This window comes from Anomaloglossus baeobatrachus, chromosome 8 (assembly GCF_048569485.1).
Source record: "Anomaloglossus baeobatrachus isolate aAnoBae1 chromosome 8, aAnoBae1.hap1, whole genome shotgun sequence".
NCBI lineage: Eukaryota > Metazoa > Chordata > Amphibia > Anura > Aromobatidae > Anomaloglossus > Anomaloglossus baeobatrachus.
Window position 1 is genome coordinate 241,777,466 of NC_134360.1, and position 17,382 is coordinate 241,794,847.

A 17,382-nucleotide genomic window follows, 5' to 3' on the forward strand; every position below is an offset into this window, starting at 1 on the left:
ACGCCCACGGCCCGCCCCTCCTCACACGAGCTGGGGAAGACGCCGGCAGCCATTACTGCAGTCCGAGCTCGGACTTTCGGCAACCAGGCAGGACGGTGGCGACCATACACCCGCTTATAGGCGGGCGGTAAGCGGCACACATAGTGCTGACCCCAATATATACTGCAGTGTGTACATGTGTATTTTAACTGCATAGGTCGCTATATGCCCGCTTGGAGAGCGACACATCAGCAGCAGGAAAGCAGGTGTGCTAAGGCACAGGCTTTCTAGGCTGCTTGTATTGCACGTACTGAAGTGTTCATTTGTGTTTATGCTTGTATGCTATACACTGCACTGTACAGTCGCTAGTCTTAGCTATATTCTCCTGGAATGGCTAGACTACAGCAGCAGAAAACCAAGGGTGCTGGGGCACAGGTTTTTTTCTATGCTGCTTGTATTGCATGGGCTGCAGTGTGCATTTGTACTTGTGCTTGTATGCTATACATTGCACTGTATGGTCACTCTTCTGGGCTATATTCCCCTAGATGACTAGTCTACAGCAGCAGAAGAGCAGAGGTGCCAGGGCACAGGCTTCTATGCTGCTTGTATTGCTTGTGCTGCAGTGTTCATTTGTACTTTATGCTTGTATGCTATACATTGCACTGTACGGTCACCAATCTTGGCTATATACTTCTAGATGGCTAGTCGGCAGCGGCAAAAAAGCAACACAGATTTTCAGTGCTGTTTTTACTACATGGGATGCTGTTCATGACACCGTCCCATTGTGTGCATGCTCCCCTGTAGCACTTCGTCTGCCGGGGTCTCTAGCACTTCGTCTGCCGGGGTCTCTACTAGTCGTGGCCAAAGAAACCACCTGTCAACCCTGTCCAAGGACAGGGACGGAGTTGCAGTTTCGACAGATATATTGTCATAAGATAGAGACTTGCAGTCCAGACAGGCCATGGGCAATCTTCCTGACCAACCTCATTTGGAACGGGGGGGTCCCAGGAGGACTCTCTGTATGATAAGGCAGCTCTCCAGGACTTTGATCCTGACATCGTTATCAATCCGGATACACCGGATGGTAACGCCATACGGAATGATCCTATAGCGTCCATCAATGGAAGGTTGGATCTTTCTCCCTCAGCTCCCCCAGTGGAGGAGTCAGCTTCACAGCAGGAGAAGTCCCTTTTCAGTATCTCAAACGGATATTGAGTATTTTTCTGGCCACGCTGACTTCAGAGAAGCAGTCCAGAAACACCACGCTTACCAGATAAGCGTCTTCTCCAAACGTTTTTAAGATACACGTTATCCCTTTTCCCCTGACGTGGTCAAGCGCTGGACCCAGGGTCCAAAGGTGGATTCTCCAATCTCCAGGCTTGCGTCTAGAGCCATAGTTGCACTGGAGATGGGGCTTCACTTAAAGATGCCATTCACAGACAGATGGACTCTGGTTGAAATCTGTCTAGGAGGCTATCGGCGTGTCGGTTGCTCCGGCATTCACAGCCGTATAGGCAACCTAACCTTTTCAGCTGTTCTTGCGCAGCTGGCCTTGAGCACATGTACATCTGTACCGCAGAGGCGTCCGTAACTCCGCAATGTCTGCACTGCGACTTACCCTATTAATGCTGTCCTAAAAGTACAGTCGAGGTTTCGGTCCTTCCCAAGCTCGGGCAGGTCCCAATTGTCCTCGTGCAAAAGGGCTACAAAACCTCAGACGGGCTCAGATTCCGGCCGGGCTCAATCACGCCCAAGGAAGGCAGCCGGAGGAACCGCTACCAAGGCGGTCTCCTCATGACTCTCAGCTCTCTCTCTCTCTCTCCGCATCCGCGGTTGATGGCAGACTCCCCCGCCTTTGGCGACATTTAGCTGCCACAGGTCACAGACCGGTGGGTGACGGACATTGTGCTCACGTGCACAGGACAGTGTTCTGTTCTCGTCCTCCGACTCCATTCTTCAGAACGGCCCCACCTCCCCACCGAGCAGATGTCCTGCTGCAGGCGGTGGACGCTCTAAGAGCAGGAGTGGTGGTGATCCCTGTCCCCCCTCAGGAACGAGGGCGAGGGTTTGTACTCCAATCTCTTTGTGGCTCCAAAAAAGGACGGCTCCTTCCGTCCTGTTCTGGACCTAAAACTGCTCAATAAGCATGCGAACGCCAGGCGGTTCCGGATGGAATCCCTCCGATCCGTCATTACCTCAATGTCTCGAGGAGACTTCCTTGCCTCAACAGACATCAAAGATGCCTATCTCCACGTGCCAATTGCTACGGAGCACCAACGTTTTCTACGTTTTGTGATAGGAGACGACCATCTTCAGTTCGTAGCTCTGCCATTCGGTCTGGCGACAGCCCCACGGGTGTTCACCAAGGTCATGGCAGCAGTGGTAGCAGTCTTGCACTCTCAGGGACACCCGGTGATCCCTTACTTGGACGATCTACTCGTCAAAGCACCCTCCCTCGAGGCATGACAACGCAGCCTGAATGTTACGCTGGAGACTCTCCAGACTTTCGGGTGGATCATCAATTTGGCAAGGTCAAATCGGTCACCGACTCAATCACTAACGTATCTCGGCATGGAGTTCACACTCTATCAGCGATAGTGAAGCTTCCGCTGAACAAGCAGCGTTCACTGCAAACAGAGGTGCAGTCTTTCCTTCAAGGCCAGTCGCACCCCTTAAGGCGCCTCATGCACTTCCTAGGGAAGATGGTGGCAGCCATGGAGGCAGTTCCCTTTGCGCAGTTTCATCTGCGCCAACTGCAAGGGGACATTCTCCGCCAATGCGACGGGCAGTCAACCTCCCTGGACAGGAAAGTCTCCCTTTCCCAGACGGCCAAGGACTCTCTGCAATGGTGGCTTATTCCCACCTCATTGTCACAGTGAAGATCCTTCCTACCCCCATCCTGGGCAGTGGTCACGACAGATACGAGTCTGTCAGGGTGGGGAGCAGTTTGTCTCCGCCACAGGGCTCAGGGGACGTGGACTCAGCAGGAGTCCACCCTTCAGATCAATGTTCTGGAAATCGGGGCAGGGTATCTTACCCTACTAGCTTTCCAGCAGTGGCTAGAAAGAGAGCAGATCCGAATCCAGTCGGACAACTCCACAGCGGTGGCATACATCAACCACCAAGGAGGGACGCGCAGTCGGCAAGCCTTCCAGGAAGTCCGGCGAATCCTCATGTGGGTGGAGGACACAGCATCCACCATATCCGCAGTTCACATCCCGGGCGTAGAAAACTGGGAAGCAGACTTCCTCAGTCGCCAGGGTATGGACGCAGGGGAATGGTCCCTTCACCCGGACGTGTTTCAGGAAATCTGTCGCCGCTGGGGGGTGCCGGACGTCGACCTAATGGCGTCTCTGCACAACAACAAGGTCCCGGCATTTATGGCACGATCGCGCGATCACAGAGCTCTGGCGGCAGACGCCTTAGGGCAAGATTGGTCGCAGTTCCGGCTCACATATGTGTTTCCACCTCTGGCACTCTTGCCCAGAGTACTGCGCAAAAAATCAGATCCGATTGCAGCCGCGTCATACTCGTCGCCCCAGACTGGCCGAGGAGATCGTGGTACCCGGATCTGTGGCATCTCACGGTCGGCCGACCGTGGTCACTACCAGGCTGGCCAGACTTACTGTCCCAAGGGCCGTTTTTCCATCGGAATTCTGCGGCCCTGAACCTGACTGTGTGGCCATTGAGTCCTGGATCCTAGCGTCTTCAGGATTATCCCAAGGGGTCGTTGCCACCATGAGACAGGCTAGGAAGTCCACCTCTGCTAAGATCTACCACAGAACGTGGAAGATTTTCTTAACCTGGTGCTCGGCTCAGGGAGTGTCTCCCTGGCCATTTGCATTGCCTACTTTTCTTTCCTTCCTGCAATCGGGGTTAGAAAAGGGCTTGTCGCTCGGCTTCCTTAAGGGGGAAGTCTCGGCACTATCCGTGTTTTTTCAGAAGCGTCTAGCACGTCTTTCTAAGGTGCGCACGTCCCTACAGGGGGTCTGTCATATCGTACCCCCGTACAAGCGGCCGTTAGATCCATGGGATCTCAACAGGGTATTAGTTGCTCTCCAGAAGCCGCCTTTCGAGCCTCTGAAGGAAGTTTCCTTTCTCGCCTGTCACAGAAGGTGGCGTTTCTCGTTGCGATCACATCGCTTCGGCGAGTGTCTGAGCTGGCAGCTCTGTCATTCAAGGCTCCCTTCCTGGTGTTCCACCAGGACAAGGTAGTGCTGCGCCCCATTCCGGAGTTTCTCCCTAAGGTCGTATCCTCATTTCATCTTAATCAGGATATATCCTTGCCTTCCTTTTGTCCTCATCCGGTTCACCGGTATGAAAAGGACTTACGTTTGTTAGATCTGGTGAGAGCACTCAGACTCTACATTTCCCGCACGGCGCCCATGCGCCGTTCCGATGCACTTTTTGTCCTTGTCGCTGGTCCGCGCAAGGGGTTGCAGGCTTCTAAAGCCACCCTGGCTCGATGGATCAAAGAACCAATTCTAGAGGCCTACCGTTCTGCGGGGCTTCCGGTTCCTTCAGGGCTAAAAGCCCACTCAACCAGAGCCGTGGGTGCGTCCTGGGCATTACGACACCAGGCTTCGGCTCAACAAGTGTACCAGGCAGCTACCTGGTCCAGTCTGCACACTTTCACCAAGCATTATCAGGTGCATACCTATGCTTCGGCGGATGCCAGCTTAGGTAGAAGAGTCCTGCAGGCGGCAGTGACACCCCCGTAGGGGAGGGCTGTTTCGCAGCCCTAACATGAGGTATTTCTTTACCCACCCAGGGACAGCTTTTGGACGTCCCAATCGTCTGGGTCTCCCAATAGAGCGCTGAAGAAGAAGGGAATTTTGTTACTTACCGTAAATTCCTTTTCTTCTAGCTCTTATTGGGAGACCCAGCACCCGCCCTGTTGTCCTTCGGGATGTTTTTGTTTGCAGGTACACATGTTGTTCATGTTGAACGGTTTTTCAGTTCTCCGATGTTACTCGGAGTTAATTTGTTTAAACCAGTTATTGGCTTTCCTCCTTCTTGCTTTGGCACTAAAACTGGAGAACCCGTGATACCACGGGGGGGTATAGCCAGAAGGGGAGGGGCCTTGCACTTTTTAGTGTAGTGCTTTGTGTGGCCTCCGGAGGCAGTAGCTATACCCCAATCGTCTGGGTCTCCCAATAAGAGCTAGAAGAAAAGGAATTTACGGTAAGTAACAAAATTCCCTTCTCTGTAACTCCTATCAAGTGCATTTCATAAACTTGCCTGTATTTCAGAAAGTATGTATCTGATCTCACAACTAAAGGTATGTATGGAATCAGCATGATAGCACCAGTATAGCACTGGCTTTAATTTATATAGGAAAATGCTGGTGGTTGGTCCTCATCAATTTGTGTATCCGGCCATTAATGCTGCTACACTCCAATGCCTACTGGCCTTGTTGCTTGAAGTTGAGGTGACCCTCCATGCTGGTACATATTTGGGAGTATCTGCCAAATGTCTGAAGGTACCACTTTCGTTAGACCATCCCCTTCCTAAACCGTATATCTAGAGACGAACTGATTTTGCACAAAGAATACAAATCAGTTTGAGGACAACAGAAGACCTTGTGAAGATCCTGAAGAAGAAGGGAATTTTGTTTACTTACCGTAAATTCCTTTTCTTCTAGCTCCAATTGGGAGACCCAGACAATTGGGTGTATAGCTATTGCCTCCGGAGGCCACACAAAGTATTACACTTAAAAGTGTAAGGCCCCTCCCCTTCTGGCTATACACCCCCAGTGGGATCACTGGCTCACCAGTTTTAGTGCCAAAGCAAGAAGGAGGAAAGCCAATAACTGGTTTAAAGACCAATTCAATCCGAGGAAACATTGGAGAACTGAACCATACCACATGAACAACATGTGTACCCGAAAAAACAGAAAAACCCCGAGAAAACAGGGCGGGTGCTGGGTCTCCCAATTGGAGCTAGAAGAAAAGGAATTTACGGTAAGTAAACAAAATTCCCTTCTTCTTTTTCGCTCCTAATTGGGAGACCCAGACAATTGGGACGTCCAAAAGCAGTCCCTGGGTGGGTAAAAGAATACCTCGTGATAGGGCCGTCAAACAGCCCTTTCCTACAGGTGGGCAATCGCCGCCTGAAGGACTTATCTACCTAGGCTGGCGTCTGCCGAAGCGTAGGTATGCACCTGAAAATGCTTGGTAAAAGTATGCAGACTCAATCAGGTAGGTGCCTGACACACCTGCTGAGCCGTAGCCTGGTGCCGTAATGCCCAGGATGCACCCACGGCTCTGGTAGAATGGGCCTTCAGCCTTGAGAGAACCAGAAGCCCAGTAGAACTGTAGGTTTCAAGAATTGGTTCCTCGATCCCCCGAGCCAGGGTGGATTCAGAAGCTTGCGACTGTTTACGCCGACCAGCGACAAGGACAAAGAGTGCATCCGGGTGGCGCAGGAGCGCCATGCGGGAAGTAGAACCTGAGTGCTCTCACCAGAACCAACAGATGCAAATCCTTCTGAAATTGATGGACTGGACGAGGACACAAAGAAGGTGAGGTGATATCCTGATTGATATGAAAGTGGGATACCACCTTAGGGAGAAATTCCGGAATCGGACGCAGAACTACCCTGTCCTGGTGAAGGACCAGGAAGGGAGATTTGTATGAGAGCGTTGCTAGCTCGGAAACTCTCCTAAGAGACGAGACCGTTACTAGAAGGCCACTTCCCGAGAAAAGCGGGAAGGGAGACCTCTTTCAAAGGCTCGAAAGGCGGCATCTGGAGAGCAATTAGAACCTTGTTCAGATCCCAGGGCTCTAACGGCCGCTTGTACGGAGTGCTGAGACGACAAACTCCCCGTAGGAACGTGCGTACCTGAGGAAGTCGTTTCTGAAAAAATACAGATAGCGCTGAGACTTGTCCCTAAAGGGAACTGAGCGACAACCCTTTTTCCAACCTAGATTGCAGGAAGGAAGGAAACATAGACGATGCAACCGGCCAGGGAGAAACACCCTGCGCCGAGCACCGAGATAAGAATATCTTCCACGTCCTGTGGTCAATCTTGGCGGACGTTGGTATGCTAGCCTGTCTCATGATGGCAACCACGTCCTGAGGTAATCCTGACGACACTAGGTTCCAGGACTCAATGCCACACCATCAGGTTGAGGGCCGTAGAATTCAAATGGAAGAATGGCCCTTGAGACAGCCAGTCTGATTGGTCTGGTAGTGCCCCCGGTTAGCCTACCGTGAGGCACCACAGAACCGGGAACCACAACATCCTCGGCCAATCTGTAGCGACGAGGATGGCGCGGCCGCAGTCGGTCCTGATCTAGCGCAGCACTCTGGGCAACAATGCCAGAGGTGGCACATAAGGTAGCTGGAACTGCGACCAATGCTGAACTAAGGCGTCTGCCGCCAGAGCTCGATGATTGTGAAACCGTGCCATGAAGCTGGCACATTGTTGTTGTGCCGTGACGCCATTAGATCGACGTCCGGCCTCTGTCAGCGGCGCCAGATCTCCTGAAACCCGTCCGGGTGAAGAGACCATACCCTTTCGGCCACACCCCGGCGACTTAGGCAGTCAGCTTCCTAGTTTTCCACGCCTGGGATGTGAACTGTGGATATGGTGGATGCCGTGTCTTCCACCCACATCAGAACCTGCCGGACTTCCTGGAAGGCTTGCCGGTTGCGCGTTCTTCCTTGGTGGTTGATGTATGCCACCGCTGTGGAGTTGTCCGACTGAAGTCGGATTTGCTTGCTGTCCAGCTGCTGTTGGAAGGTTTGTAGGGCAAGATACACTGCTCTGTGTTCAAGAACATTGATCTGAAGGGTGGACTCTTGCTGAGTCCACGTACCCTGAGCGCTGTGGTGGAGAAAAACTGCTCCCCACCCTGATAGACTCGCGTCTGTCGTAACTATCGCCCAGGATGGGGATAGGAAGGACCTTCTTTTTGACCATGAGGTGGGAAGAAGCCACCACCGTAGAGATTCCTTGGCCGCCTGAGAAAGAAAGACGACTCTGTTGAGGGAGGTCGACTCCCCGTCCCATTGGCGGAGAATGTCACATTGTAGTGGACGCAGATGAAACTGCGCGAAAAGAACTGCCTCCATTGCTACCATCTTACGTAGGAAGTGCATGAGGCGTCTCAATGTGTGCGACTGGTTCTTAAAGAAGAGATTGCAGCCCGTAGTGAATGCTGTTTGTCTAGCGGAAGCTTCACTATCGCTGAGAGAGTATGAAACTCCATGCCTAGATATGTTAGCGATAGGGTCGGGGTCGGATCTGACTTCAAAAAGTTGATGATCCACCCAAAACTCTAGAGAGTCTCCAGCGCAACGTTCGGGCAGTGTCGGCATGTTTCCTAAGAGAGTGCCTTGACAAGTAGATCGTCTAAATATGGGATCACAGAGTGACCCTGAGAGTGCAGGACTGTGACTACTGCTGCCCTGACCTTGGCGAAGACCAGTGGGACTGTCGCTAGCCGGAAGGTAGAGCTACGAACAGAAGGTGTTCGTCTCCTATAACGAAGCGTAGAAACGCTAGTGCTCTGGATCAATCGGCACGTGTGGATAAGCATCCTTGATGCCTAATGATGCTAGGAAATCTCCTTGGGACATTGAGGCGATGACATGGCGGAGGGATTCCATCCGGAACCGCCTGGTGTCCACGAGCTTGCTGAGCAGTTTTAGATCCAGAACGGGACGGAACGGCCCGTTCTTATAGGCACCGCAAATAATTTGGGGTAAAAACCGTGACCTTGTTCCTGAAGAGGAACGGGGGTCATCACTCTTTCTGCCTATAGAGTGCACCCTGTTTGCAGAAGAGCAGCGGCTCGGCCGGGAGGTGGAGAAGTTCTGAAGAATCGAGTTGGAGGACGAGAAGTGAGCTCTATCCTGTACCCGTGAGACAGAATGTCTCACACCCAACGGTCATTGACCTATGGCAGCTAAATATCGCCAAGGCGGGTGAGCCTGCTACCGACCGAGGATGCGGAGAGAGGAGGCCGCAAGTCATGAGGAAGCCGCCTTGGAAGCGGGTTTTCAGACTGTCTCTTTTTTGGGCGTGACTGAGCCCGCCAAGAATCTGAGCTCCTCTGATCCTTTTGAGTCCACATTGGACGAGGAAAAATGGGACCTGCCCGAGCCTCGAAAAGACCGAAACCACGACTGCCTCCTGCTCTGTTGGGGTTTGTTGTGTCCGGGCTGAGGAAAGGATGAATCCTTACCCCTGGACTGTTTAATGGTTACATCCAAACGCTCACCAAACAGCCGGTCAGCAGAAAAAGGCAACTGGTTAAGCAACCTTTTTTGGAAGCAGAATCTGCCTTCCATTCACTTAACGAGCAGACCAGGCTCTGCTTAAAAACACGGAGCAGCGGAGGCTACTGCCGTACGGTTCGCAGAGTCTAGGGCAACCTGAATCGCGTAAGAAACAAATGCAGACATTTGAGAGGTTAAGGATGCCACCTGCGGCACAGATGTACGTGTAACCGTGTCAATCTGTGTAAGACAAGCTGAAATAGCTTGGAGTGCCCCAAGGGTGAGAATGCTGGAGCCAACGGTGCGCCGACAGTCTCATAGATGGATTTAGACCAGAGATCCATCTGTCTGTCAGTGGCATCTTTAAGTGCAGCTCCATCTCCCACTGCAACTATGGATCTAGCTACAAGCCTGGAGATTGGAGGATGCCGCTTGGGACACTGGGTCCAGTCCTTGACCACGTCAGGGGGCAGGGATAACGTGTATCCTAAGCCGTTTGGAGAAGCGCATATCTGGATAAGTGTGGTGTTCCTGGACTGCCTCTCTGAAGGCAGAGTGGTCCAGAAAAATACGTGAAGCTGACTCCTCCACTGGAGGAGCTGGGTGAGAAATAACCAACATTCTATTGATGGACGCTATAAGATTATTCACTATGGCGTCACCATTAGGTGTATCCAGATTGAGAGCGGTCTCAGGATCAGAATCCTGAGCCGCTACTTCCGCCTCATTACACAGAGAGTCCTTCCTAGGACCCTGATGAAACCGAGGGCCGCTCATAGTGAGCCCGCTTAGGCTGTCTGGGACTGACGTCTGTGCAGAGCCGTGACTCTGGGATGCGTGTGACATTCCCGGAGCTGTTAGTTGTTCACACTGAGGGGGGCCATGGATCAATGATTCAACAGTGCCCATATTGTGAGAGACATGTCCGGACTGCTAGGCTTCTAGTATCATAGCCATAGTCTCAGAAAATCTGTCAGTAAATACTGCAGACACCGTCCTCATCCTCTGGCCATTAGCAGAGACTCCGGCTGAGTTGGATATAATGGGGGTCTATGTAACCTGCCGGCCGTATAGCCGTACATGCTGTACCGGCTGCATAGAAAAACATGTGGTTCTGCACCTTTGTTTTACACAGAGAATATGCTGATAACTCCTCCGCACAATCCAGGAGGGTATATACAACGTGCGACCAAACAGTGCAATGTATATAGTACAAGCATATCTATAAGTGCACTTCTGCACTAGTGGGGTTAGCACCACAGGTGCTGCTTAACGCCTGTTGCAGCGATTGTGTGACTATCAGAATGCCAGGGTCTTCCACACTTGTCTCTGTATCGTACAGAAACTGACACTAATGGCTGCCGGCGTCCTTGTAGAGAAGGAAGCCGTGGGCGTGCCTGAGAGTGCGGGAATCCGGTTTCACAGTGCACACAGTGAGAGGGATGGAGTATGCAAAACATACTCCAGCTCTCAGCGCTGCTGTGCTATGCAGCGTCACGCCCCTACCCTGACTGTCAGGCCTGTGGGCGGTAACGAAGGGAGACTAGGCCCAGAAGCCGGGGACTCGAGTTAATAAGCGCGGCCGGCATATCAGTGCTGGCCGGCGCGGAAGTCCCCGGCGCACCACAAATCCCAGCGGCGCCTTAAATAAAAATGGCAGCGGCGGTTAGCGCAGTAGTCACCCAATACACTAACACACCCAGCAACGCTGTGGTGTGCGATGGCACTAGTGCGGACAGCGCCGCTGTCCCTGGCGCACTAACACACCCAGCAGTGCTGCCGTGTGTCTGCGCGGTCCCCACAGGGACACAGAGTACCTCCATGTAGCAGGGCCATGTCCCTGAAGATACTCCGCTCCATGTCCAGCAGATACCAGGGGCTGTGGATGGAGCACGGTCTCAGTGCCTGGAGACCGATAGAATCCCACTTCACCCAGAGCCCTGTAAAAAGGGATGGGGAAGGAAGCAGCATGTGGGCTCCAGCCGCCGTACCCGCAATGGGTACCTCAACCTTAACAAACACCTCCGACATGAAGTGGGGTGAGAAGGGAGCATGCTGGGAGCCCTGTATGGGCCCTCTTTTCTTCCATCCGACATAGTCAGCAGCTGCTGCTGACTAAACAGTGGAGCTATGCGTGGATGTGTTGCCTCCTTCGCACAAAGCACAAAACTGGTGAGCCAGTGATCCCACTGGGGGTGTATAGCCAGAAGGGGAGGGGCCTTACACTTTTAAGTGTAATACTTTGTGTGGCCTCCGGAGGCAATAGCTATACACCCAATTGTCTGGGTCTCCCAATTAGGAGCGAAAAAGAAAACTGGTTACACCAGTATCTACCTCAGTAGTAAAACATAATCTTCTGTTGACATGACCAGACAGGCCACTTGGGAAGGAAGAAGCTGCTCTTAAGCTGGGGTCACACTAAGCGACAACGACGTCGCTGTTATGTCACCATTTTCTGTGACGTAACAGCGACCTTGTAAGTCGCTGTTATGATCGCTGCTTAGCTGTCAAACGCAGCAGCGATCATAACGTCGCTGTGCTACATGTGCAGGGAGCCGCGCTTAGCGCTGGCTCCTTGCTCTCCTAGGTACAGTACACATCGGGTTAATTAACCCGATGTGTGCTGCAGCTACATGTCACAGTGCAGAGAGCAGGGAGCCGCGCACACTGCTTAGCGCTGGCTCCTTGCTCTCCTTGCTACAGTATACATCGGGTTAATTACCCGATGTGTACTGCAGCCACATGTGCACAGAGCAGGAGCCGGCACTGGCAGCAAGAGGGGAGGCTGGTAACGAAGGTAAATATCGGGTAACCAGGGAAAGGGCTTCCCTTGGTTACGCGATGTTTACGCTGGTTACAGCTTACCGCAGCTGCCAGACGCCGGCTCCTGCTCCCTGCTCGCTTCATTTCGTCGCTCTCTCGCTGTCACACACAGCGATGTGTGTGTCACAGCGGGAGAGTGACGATCAAAAAATGAAGCTGGACATTCAGCAACGACCGGCAACCTCACAGCAGGGGCCAGGTCGTTGCTGGATGTCACACACAGCGACGGGACGTCGCTGCAACGTCACAGAAAATGGTGACGTAGCAGCGACGTCGTTGTCGCTGTGTGTGACACCAGCTTAAGGGCCATAAAAAGCAAGATTACATCTTACAACCGCACAATGGATCATAGATGATACTTTGTGGAGACCTGTTCTTTGGTATAGTGACTGAGAATAGAACTGGTTGGTCATAATGACCATCATTGTGTATGGAGGACCAAGAGGCAAATGCTTTCCTGACTTAAGTGTGGGAGGGGGGGGGGATTTGCTGCAAAATAGATGGCAGCATGAGGAAGGAAAGTTGTTTAAAGATATCAAACCTTCTGTTGAAAACTTGGGCACAAATGAGTCTTCCAAATGGACAATGACTCCCAAGTATATGTATGAAAATGGCTTGAGGAGATGTGACCACCACAAAGCCTTGACCTCATCCATTAGTTCATGGGCAGAGCTGAAGGCCTATTCGAGCAATGAGACCTTGTTTTGTCAGGAGAAATTTAGCTAAAAGTCCAGCAACTTGTGTAAGGTGACCCGACATGTTGGTTCACGAGTTGGACAATTATACAAAATACGACATTTGTAAGTTTCTGAGCCACTAGGAAGGTGATAAAAGATATCTGACTCTAGTATTCTGACGCTTCACATTACTGATTCTAATAAATGGAGGTGGGAATAAAAAATAGTTTCATATTTTACACATCGTTTGTAGAAATGTCATCTGCAATTAGTCAACGTGTGCTCGTAACCCTAAGATGCTGCGTCTTTACAGCCTCAATGTATTGTGAAAACTAAACCTAAAAAAATGGGAAGGGATTATGAAGGTCTTCTACTCAACTCTTCTCATTTGGCTGTTTTAGTGGCTCCAGGACTGGACACATCCACCACCACGATGTCCGAGTTGCTCAGCATCATGTGGCCACTCTGACCGGTCACACACAAGAGGTCTGCGGCTTGAAGTGGTCTCCCGATGGTCGCTATCTAGCCAGTGGGGCAAATGACAACCTGGTAAATATCTGGCCCTGTGTCCAGGGAGACTCTGGAGAGTTCACACCTGTACAGACCTTCACCCAACACCAAGGTGCCGTCAAGGTAAGACTAGAAACTGCTGACATTATGTTGTACTGATTCTTTGAGCAAAGTCACCGCACTAGCTTTGTGTAAGATGGATTCAGTGCTATACTCTTGTTTGCTTCCTAGGCGGTGTCCTGGTGCCCCTGGCAGTCTAATGTCCTTGCGACCGGTGGTGGGACAAGCGACAGACATATCAGAATCTGGAATGTGTGTTCGGGGACCTGCCTAAACTCTGTGGACACCCACTCACAGGTAAGGGTGGATGCTTGTTGTGCACATAATTACTAAGTGTTCATTGGCACCATCTAATCCCGATGTGTGTCCTCCTCCAGGTCTGCTCTATCCTCTGGTCCACGAACTACAAGGAATTAATCTCTGGCCACGGATTTGCACAGAATCAACTCGTTCTGTGGAAATATCCCACAATGACCCGAGTAACAGAATTAAAAGGTAAGTGCCGCACACTCCCTGATTCTGCCTCCAGCATTACTTGGGCTATAGTCAGCACTGGTGGTGTCTTCCCTCCAGGACACAACTCGAGAGTCCTCAGCCTGTCAATGAGTCCGGATGGCAGCACCGTGGCCTCCGCTGCAGCAGACGAGACCCTCCGACTGTGGAAGTGCTTCGAAGTGGATCCCGTCGCCAAGAAGGAAAAGGAGAAGGCAAGAAGCAGCAAGAGCATCATCCACCAGAGCATCCGCTGAGCGCTGCCGGCTGCATTTTTTTTTTTTTAACACTTTATGTATATATATGTATCTTGGAATAAACATTGCTTTATTTTTTACTATGACTTGTAAATGTGTTTTATAGACTATTTTAACATCAGTGAAATGGGATTCTTCATACCGCTGTGCCTTGTCCACTGATTACACTAACTTTATAATGTACAGAAAGTGACTCATGGATGTTCTCCAGATTAATGTCAGACCTGATATAAATTGGTTGTATTGTATTTTGGGTCTTGCCATGCAGAGTGAGGGGCCGCACTTCACTATTTTCACCCACATCCTCTTACCATCACTCCGAGCTTTTGTTTCCTGTCTCACATTGTGGTTTGTGCACGGTCACCGAGGGTTTAACTATGTCTGACACAGAACAGTGTAATGCTGCTCCCATGTCTATAATCACTAATAAAGGTGTGGAAAAATGATAGTGTGCATGGTTATTGGGTGGGGGGGGGGATAAGCCTGGCTATACAGTGATGGGTCCCTATACATAGACTGTAAGAAGGGTCCTGGTTCATATCTGACAACATGGAAGGGGAATGATCCTCATAATGAATTTCTAAGGGCTCTCGCATATCTGTCAGATCACAATCCATGGACTGGCAGTGACTCTCGAGTGTGGCAGATTTATAGAAATCTAATATATAAATATGTATATGTAGGTCACTAAAGGAATTCTCAGTTGCTTTTACAATCATGAAAATTTTGCAGACACCCAATGTGACTCAGGGACCGTCAGACTATGTTTTGACAGTAAAATTTAACACCGTGCTTTAGTTACACCAAAAAACTTGCCTCCTTTAAAATCAATGGAGCTGCGAGCTAAAGGTTAATAGCAGCGGTGAGTGGTTGCTATTAGGAACAAAATACATTGTTAGTATAAGAAGCTTATGTGTGAGGTAATAAGATGTTGGTGGTGAGATAGGGAAAGAGACAGAAAATCAGGCAGACAGGGAAAGAGAAAAATAGGGAAAGGGACAGGCCAGACAAGAAATGAGACAGAGAAAATCAAAGACAGGCAGACAGGGAAAGGGACACCAGGAAAGAGACAGGTAGGGAAAGACTGGGAACGAGACACACAGGTAGGGAAAGAAACAGTTACTATTTTGGGAACGCATGGGTACTACAGCTAGTAGTTATATACCTCTCTAGATATATAGATCTAGCTCTCTCAGATCTGTATATCTATATAGATATAAAGTATAGATATAAAATACATATATATCTATATATCTATATTTATCTATATTTTATATCTCATGCTTGGTAGAGCTGATGCTAGACCCATTGTAATCTGACATCAGAACAAATCGCACAGATGTATGAAGGAACCCAAAACCTGAGCGCTTCGGCTCTTGTGAAGTGTGTGTGGCTGCAGTGTATTCCCTCCAAATGCAGAACATGCACGCTCAGCCAAAGTGACTGTGCATAGAGGGGTGGGGCACAGGAGCCTAATCAATGGTATGCTCATCTCATTGCAGGTGCTCACCTGGCTGCAATATGCCAACACTGGGTAAAATGGCTCAGGGCAGACATGCAAATTGTGATGCAAACTCAACTTTCTTTGTCGCTCCATTGGGAGACCCAGACCATTGGGTGTATAGGCTATGCCTCCGGAGGCCGCACAAAGTATTACACTAAAAGTGTAAAGCCCCTCCCCTTCTGCCTATACACCCCCCGTGCTCCCACGGGCTCCTCAGTTTTTTGCTTTGTGCGAAGGAGGCAGACATGCACGCACAGCTCCACAGATTGGTCAGCAGCAGCTGCTGACTATGTCGGATGGAAGAAAAGTGGGCCCATATAGGGCCCCCAGCATGCTCCCTTCTCACCCCACTCTTGTCGGCGGTGTTAAGGTTGAGGTATCCATTGCGGGTACGGAGGCTGGAGCCCACATGCTGTTTTCCTTCCCCATCCCCCTCAGGGATCTGGGTGAAGTGGGATCCTATCGGTCTCTAGGCACTGAGACCGTGCTTCATCCACAACTCCCGTGGAGCCTGCTGGATAGGAGCCGGGTACCGTTCAGGGACATGGCCCTGCTACGTGGAGGTACTCTGTATCCCTGTGGGGACCGCGCACAGCAACACTACAGCTTTGCTGGGTGTGCTAGTGCACCGGGGACCGCGGCGCTGACCGGGTTAAAATGTGCCATTACACACTCAGCGTTGCTGAGTGTTTTATGTATAGGGACTGCCGCGCTGACCGCCGCTGCCACGGAAACACTGCGGCGCGGCTGGGACTTGTAGTGCGCCAGGGACTTCCGCGCTGGCCGCGCATATACGGCGGCCGCGCTTATTACTCGAGTCCCCGGCTTTTTGCGGCCTAGTTTCCTTCTCCTCCCGCCCTCAGCCCTGACAGGCAGGGGAAGGGCGGGAAGCTGCACAGAACGAGCAGCACTGAGGGCTGGAGCATGCTTTGCATACTCCACCCCTCTCACTGTGCACAGTGCGGCTCCAGTTCCCGCACTTTCTCGGCCACGCCCACGACTCCCTCCTCTCCTCAGGACGCCGGCAGCCATTCCTGTCAGCTCCTCGGACGCAGCAGAGGGGGACAAAGTCTGGGAGACCCAGGCAGGGACTTGGGTGGCCTCACAACCGCTTGAAGCGGGTGGTAAGCAGCACCTGTGGTGCTAGCCCCATTGTGCAGTAGTGTAACTATACTGTATGTTTATGGTATATACTTTACACTGTGGTGCACAGTTGATTTCTGGCTATATACCCTATTGTGTTGCTCAGGGAAGATAATAGCATGGCGCCCACAAAAGGCAGGGGTGCCAAAACACAGGCTTATTATGCTGCCTGCGCCGCATGTACGACCCCGCTACCGGCAGGTTCCACTGACCCTCATTGTATACAGTGCTCGGCCCCTGTGACACTTACTCAGCCAGAGCCTCTGCTAAGAGGGGCCCAGGGGGAGCCACCTGCTGACAATGTCCAGGTGACGGGGACAGAGTTTGCAAAACTCTCTGAGACTATGGCTAAGATACTAGAAGCCTTGCAGTACAGGCCGGTATCTCAGCACAGGGACTCTGTTGGTCCAACTGAGGGGGGCCAGGGAAAAAAGATTCAACAATGTCCTCCCGGGGTATCTCATAGATCCAAGGCTGAGGGTTCTGACACAGACCCCAGCCCCAGACCGACTAAGCGAGCTCGCTTAGATTTTCCCTCGACATCATCATATTGTTCAGGGTCTCAGCGAGGGGAATCTCGAGTTGATGAAGCGGAGGTAGCTGATCAGGATTCTGATCCTGAGGGCGCTCTCAATCTTAATACTCCAGACGGGGACGCCATAGTGAACGATCTTATTGCATCCATCAATCAAATGCTGGATATTTCTCC

The 17,382-nt window shown here is 51.4% G+C and overlaps 1 protein-coding gene across 3 annotated transcripts in view; it reads left to right on the forward strand.

The window, feature by feature from the left end:
* The window catches only part of CDC20 (cell division cycle 20), a 42,757-nt gene extending 28,285 nt beyond the window's left edge, over nt 1-14,472 (forward strand). For all 3 annotated transcript variants that reach the window (XM_075321168.1, XM_075321169.1, XM_075321170.1), the window contains exons 8-11: nt 13,109-13,340; nt 13,449-13,574; nt 13,655-13,772; nt 13,851-14,472. In XM_075321168.1, the coding sequence (XP_075177283.1) occupies nt 13,109-13,340; nt 13,449-13,574; nt 13,655-13,772; nt 13,851-14,026 (652 nt within the window). In that variant the 3' untranslated portion in view covers nt 14,027-14,472. The remainder of the gene's footprint in view (nt 1-13,108; nt 13,341-13,448; nt 13,575-13,654; nt 13,773-13,850) is intronic.
* The last annotated feature ends 2,910 nt before the right edge of the window (nt 14,473-17,382 follow it).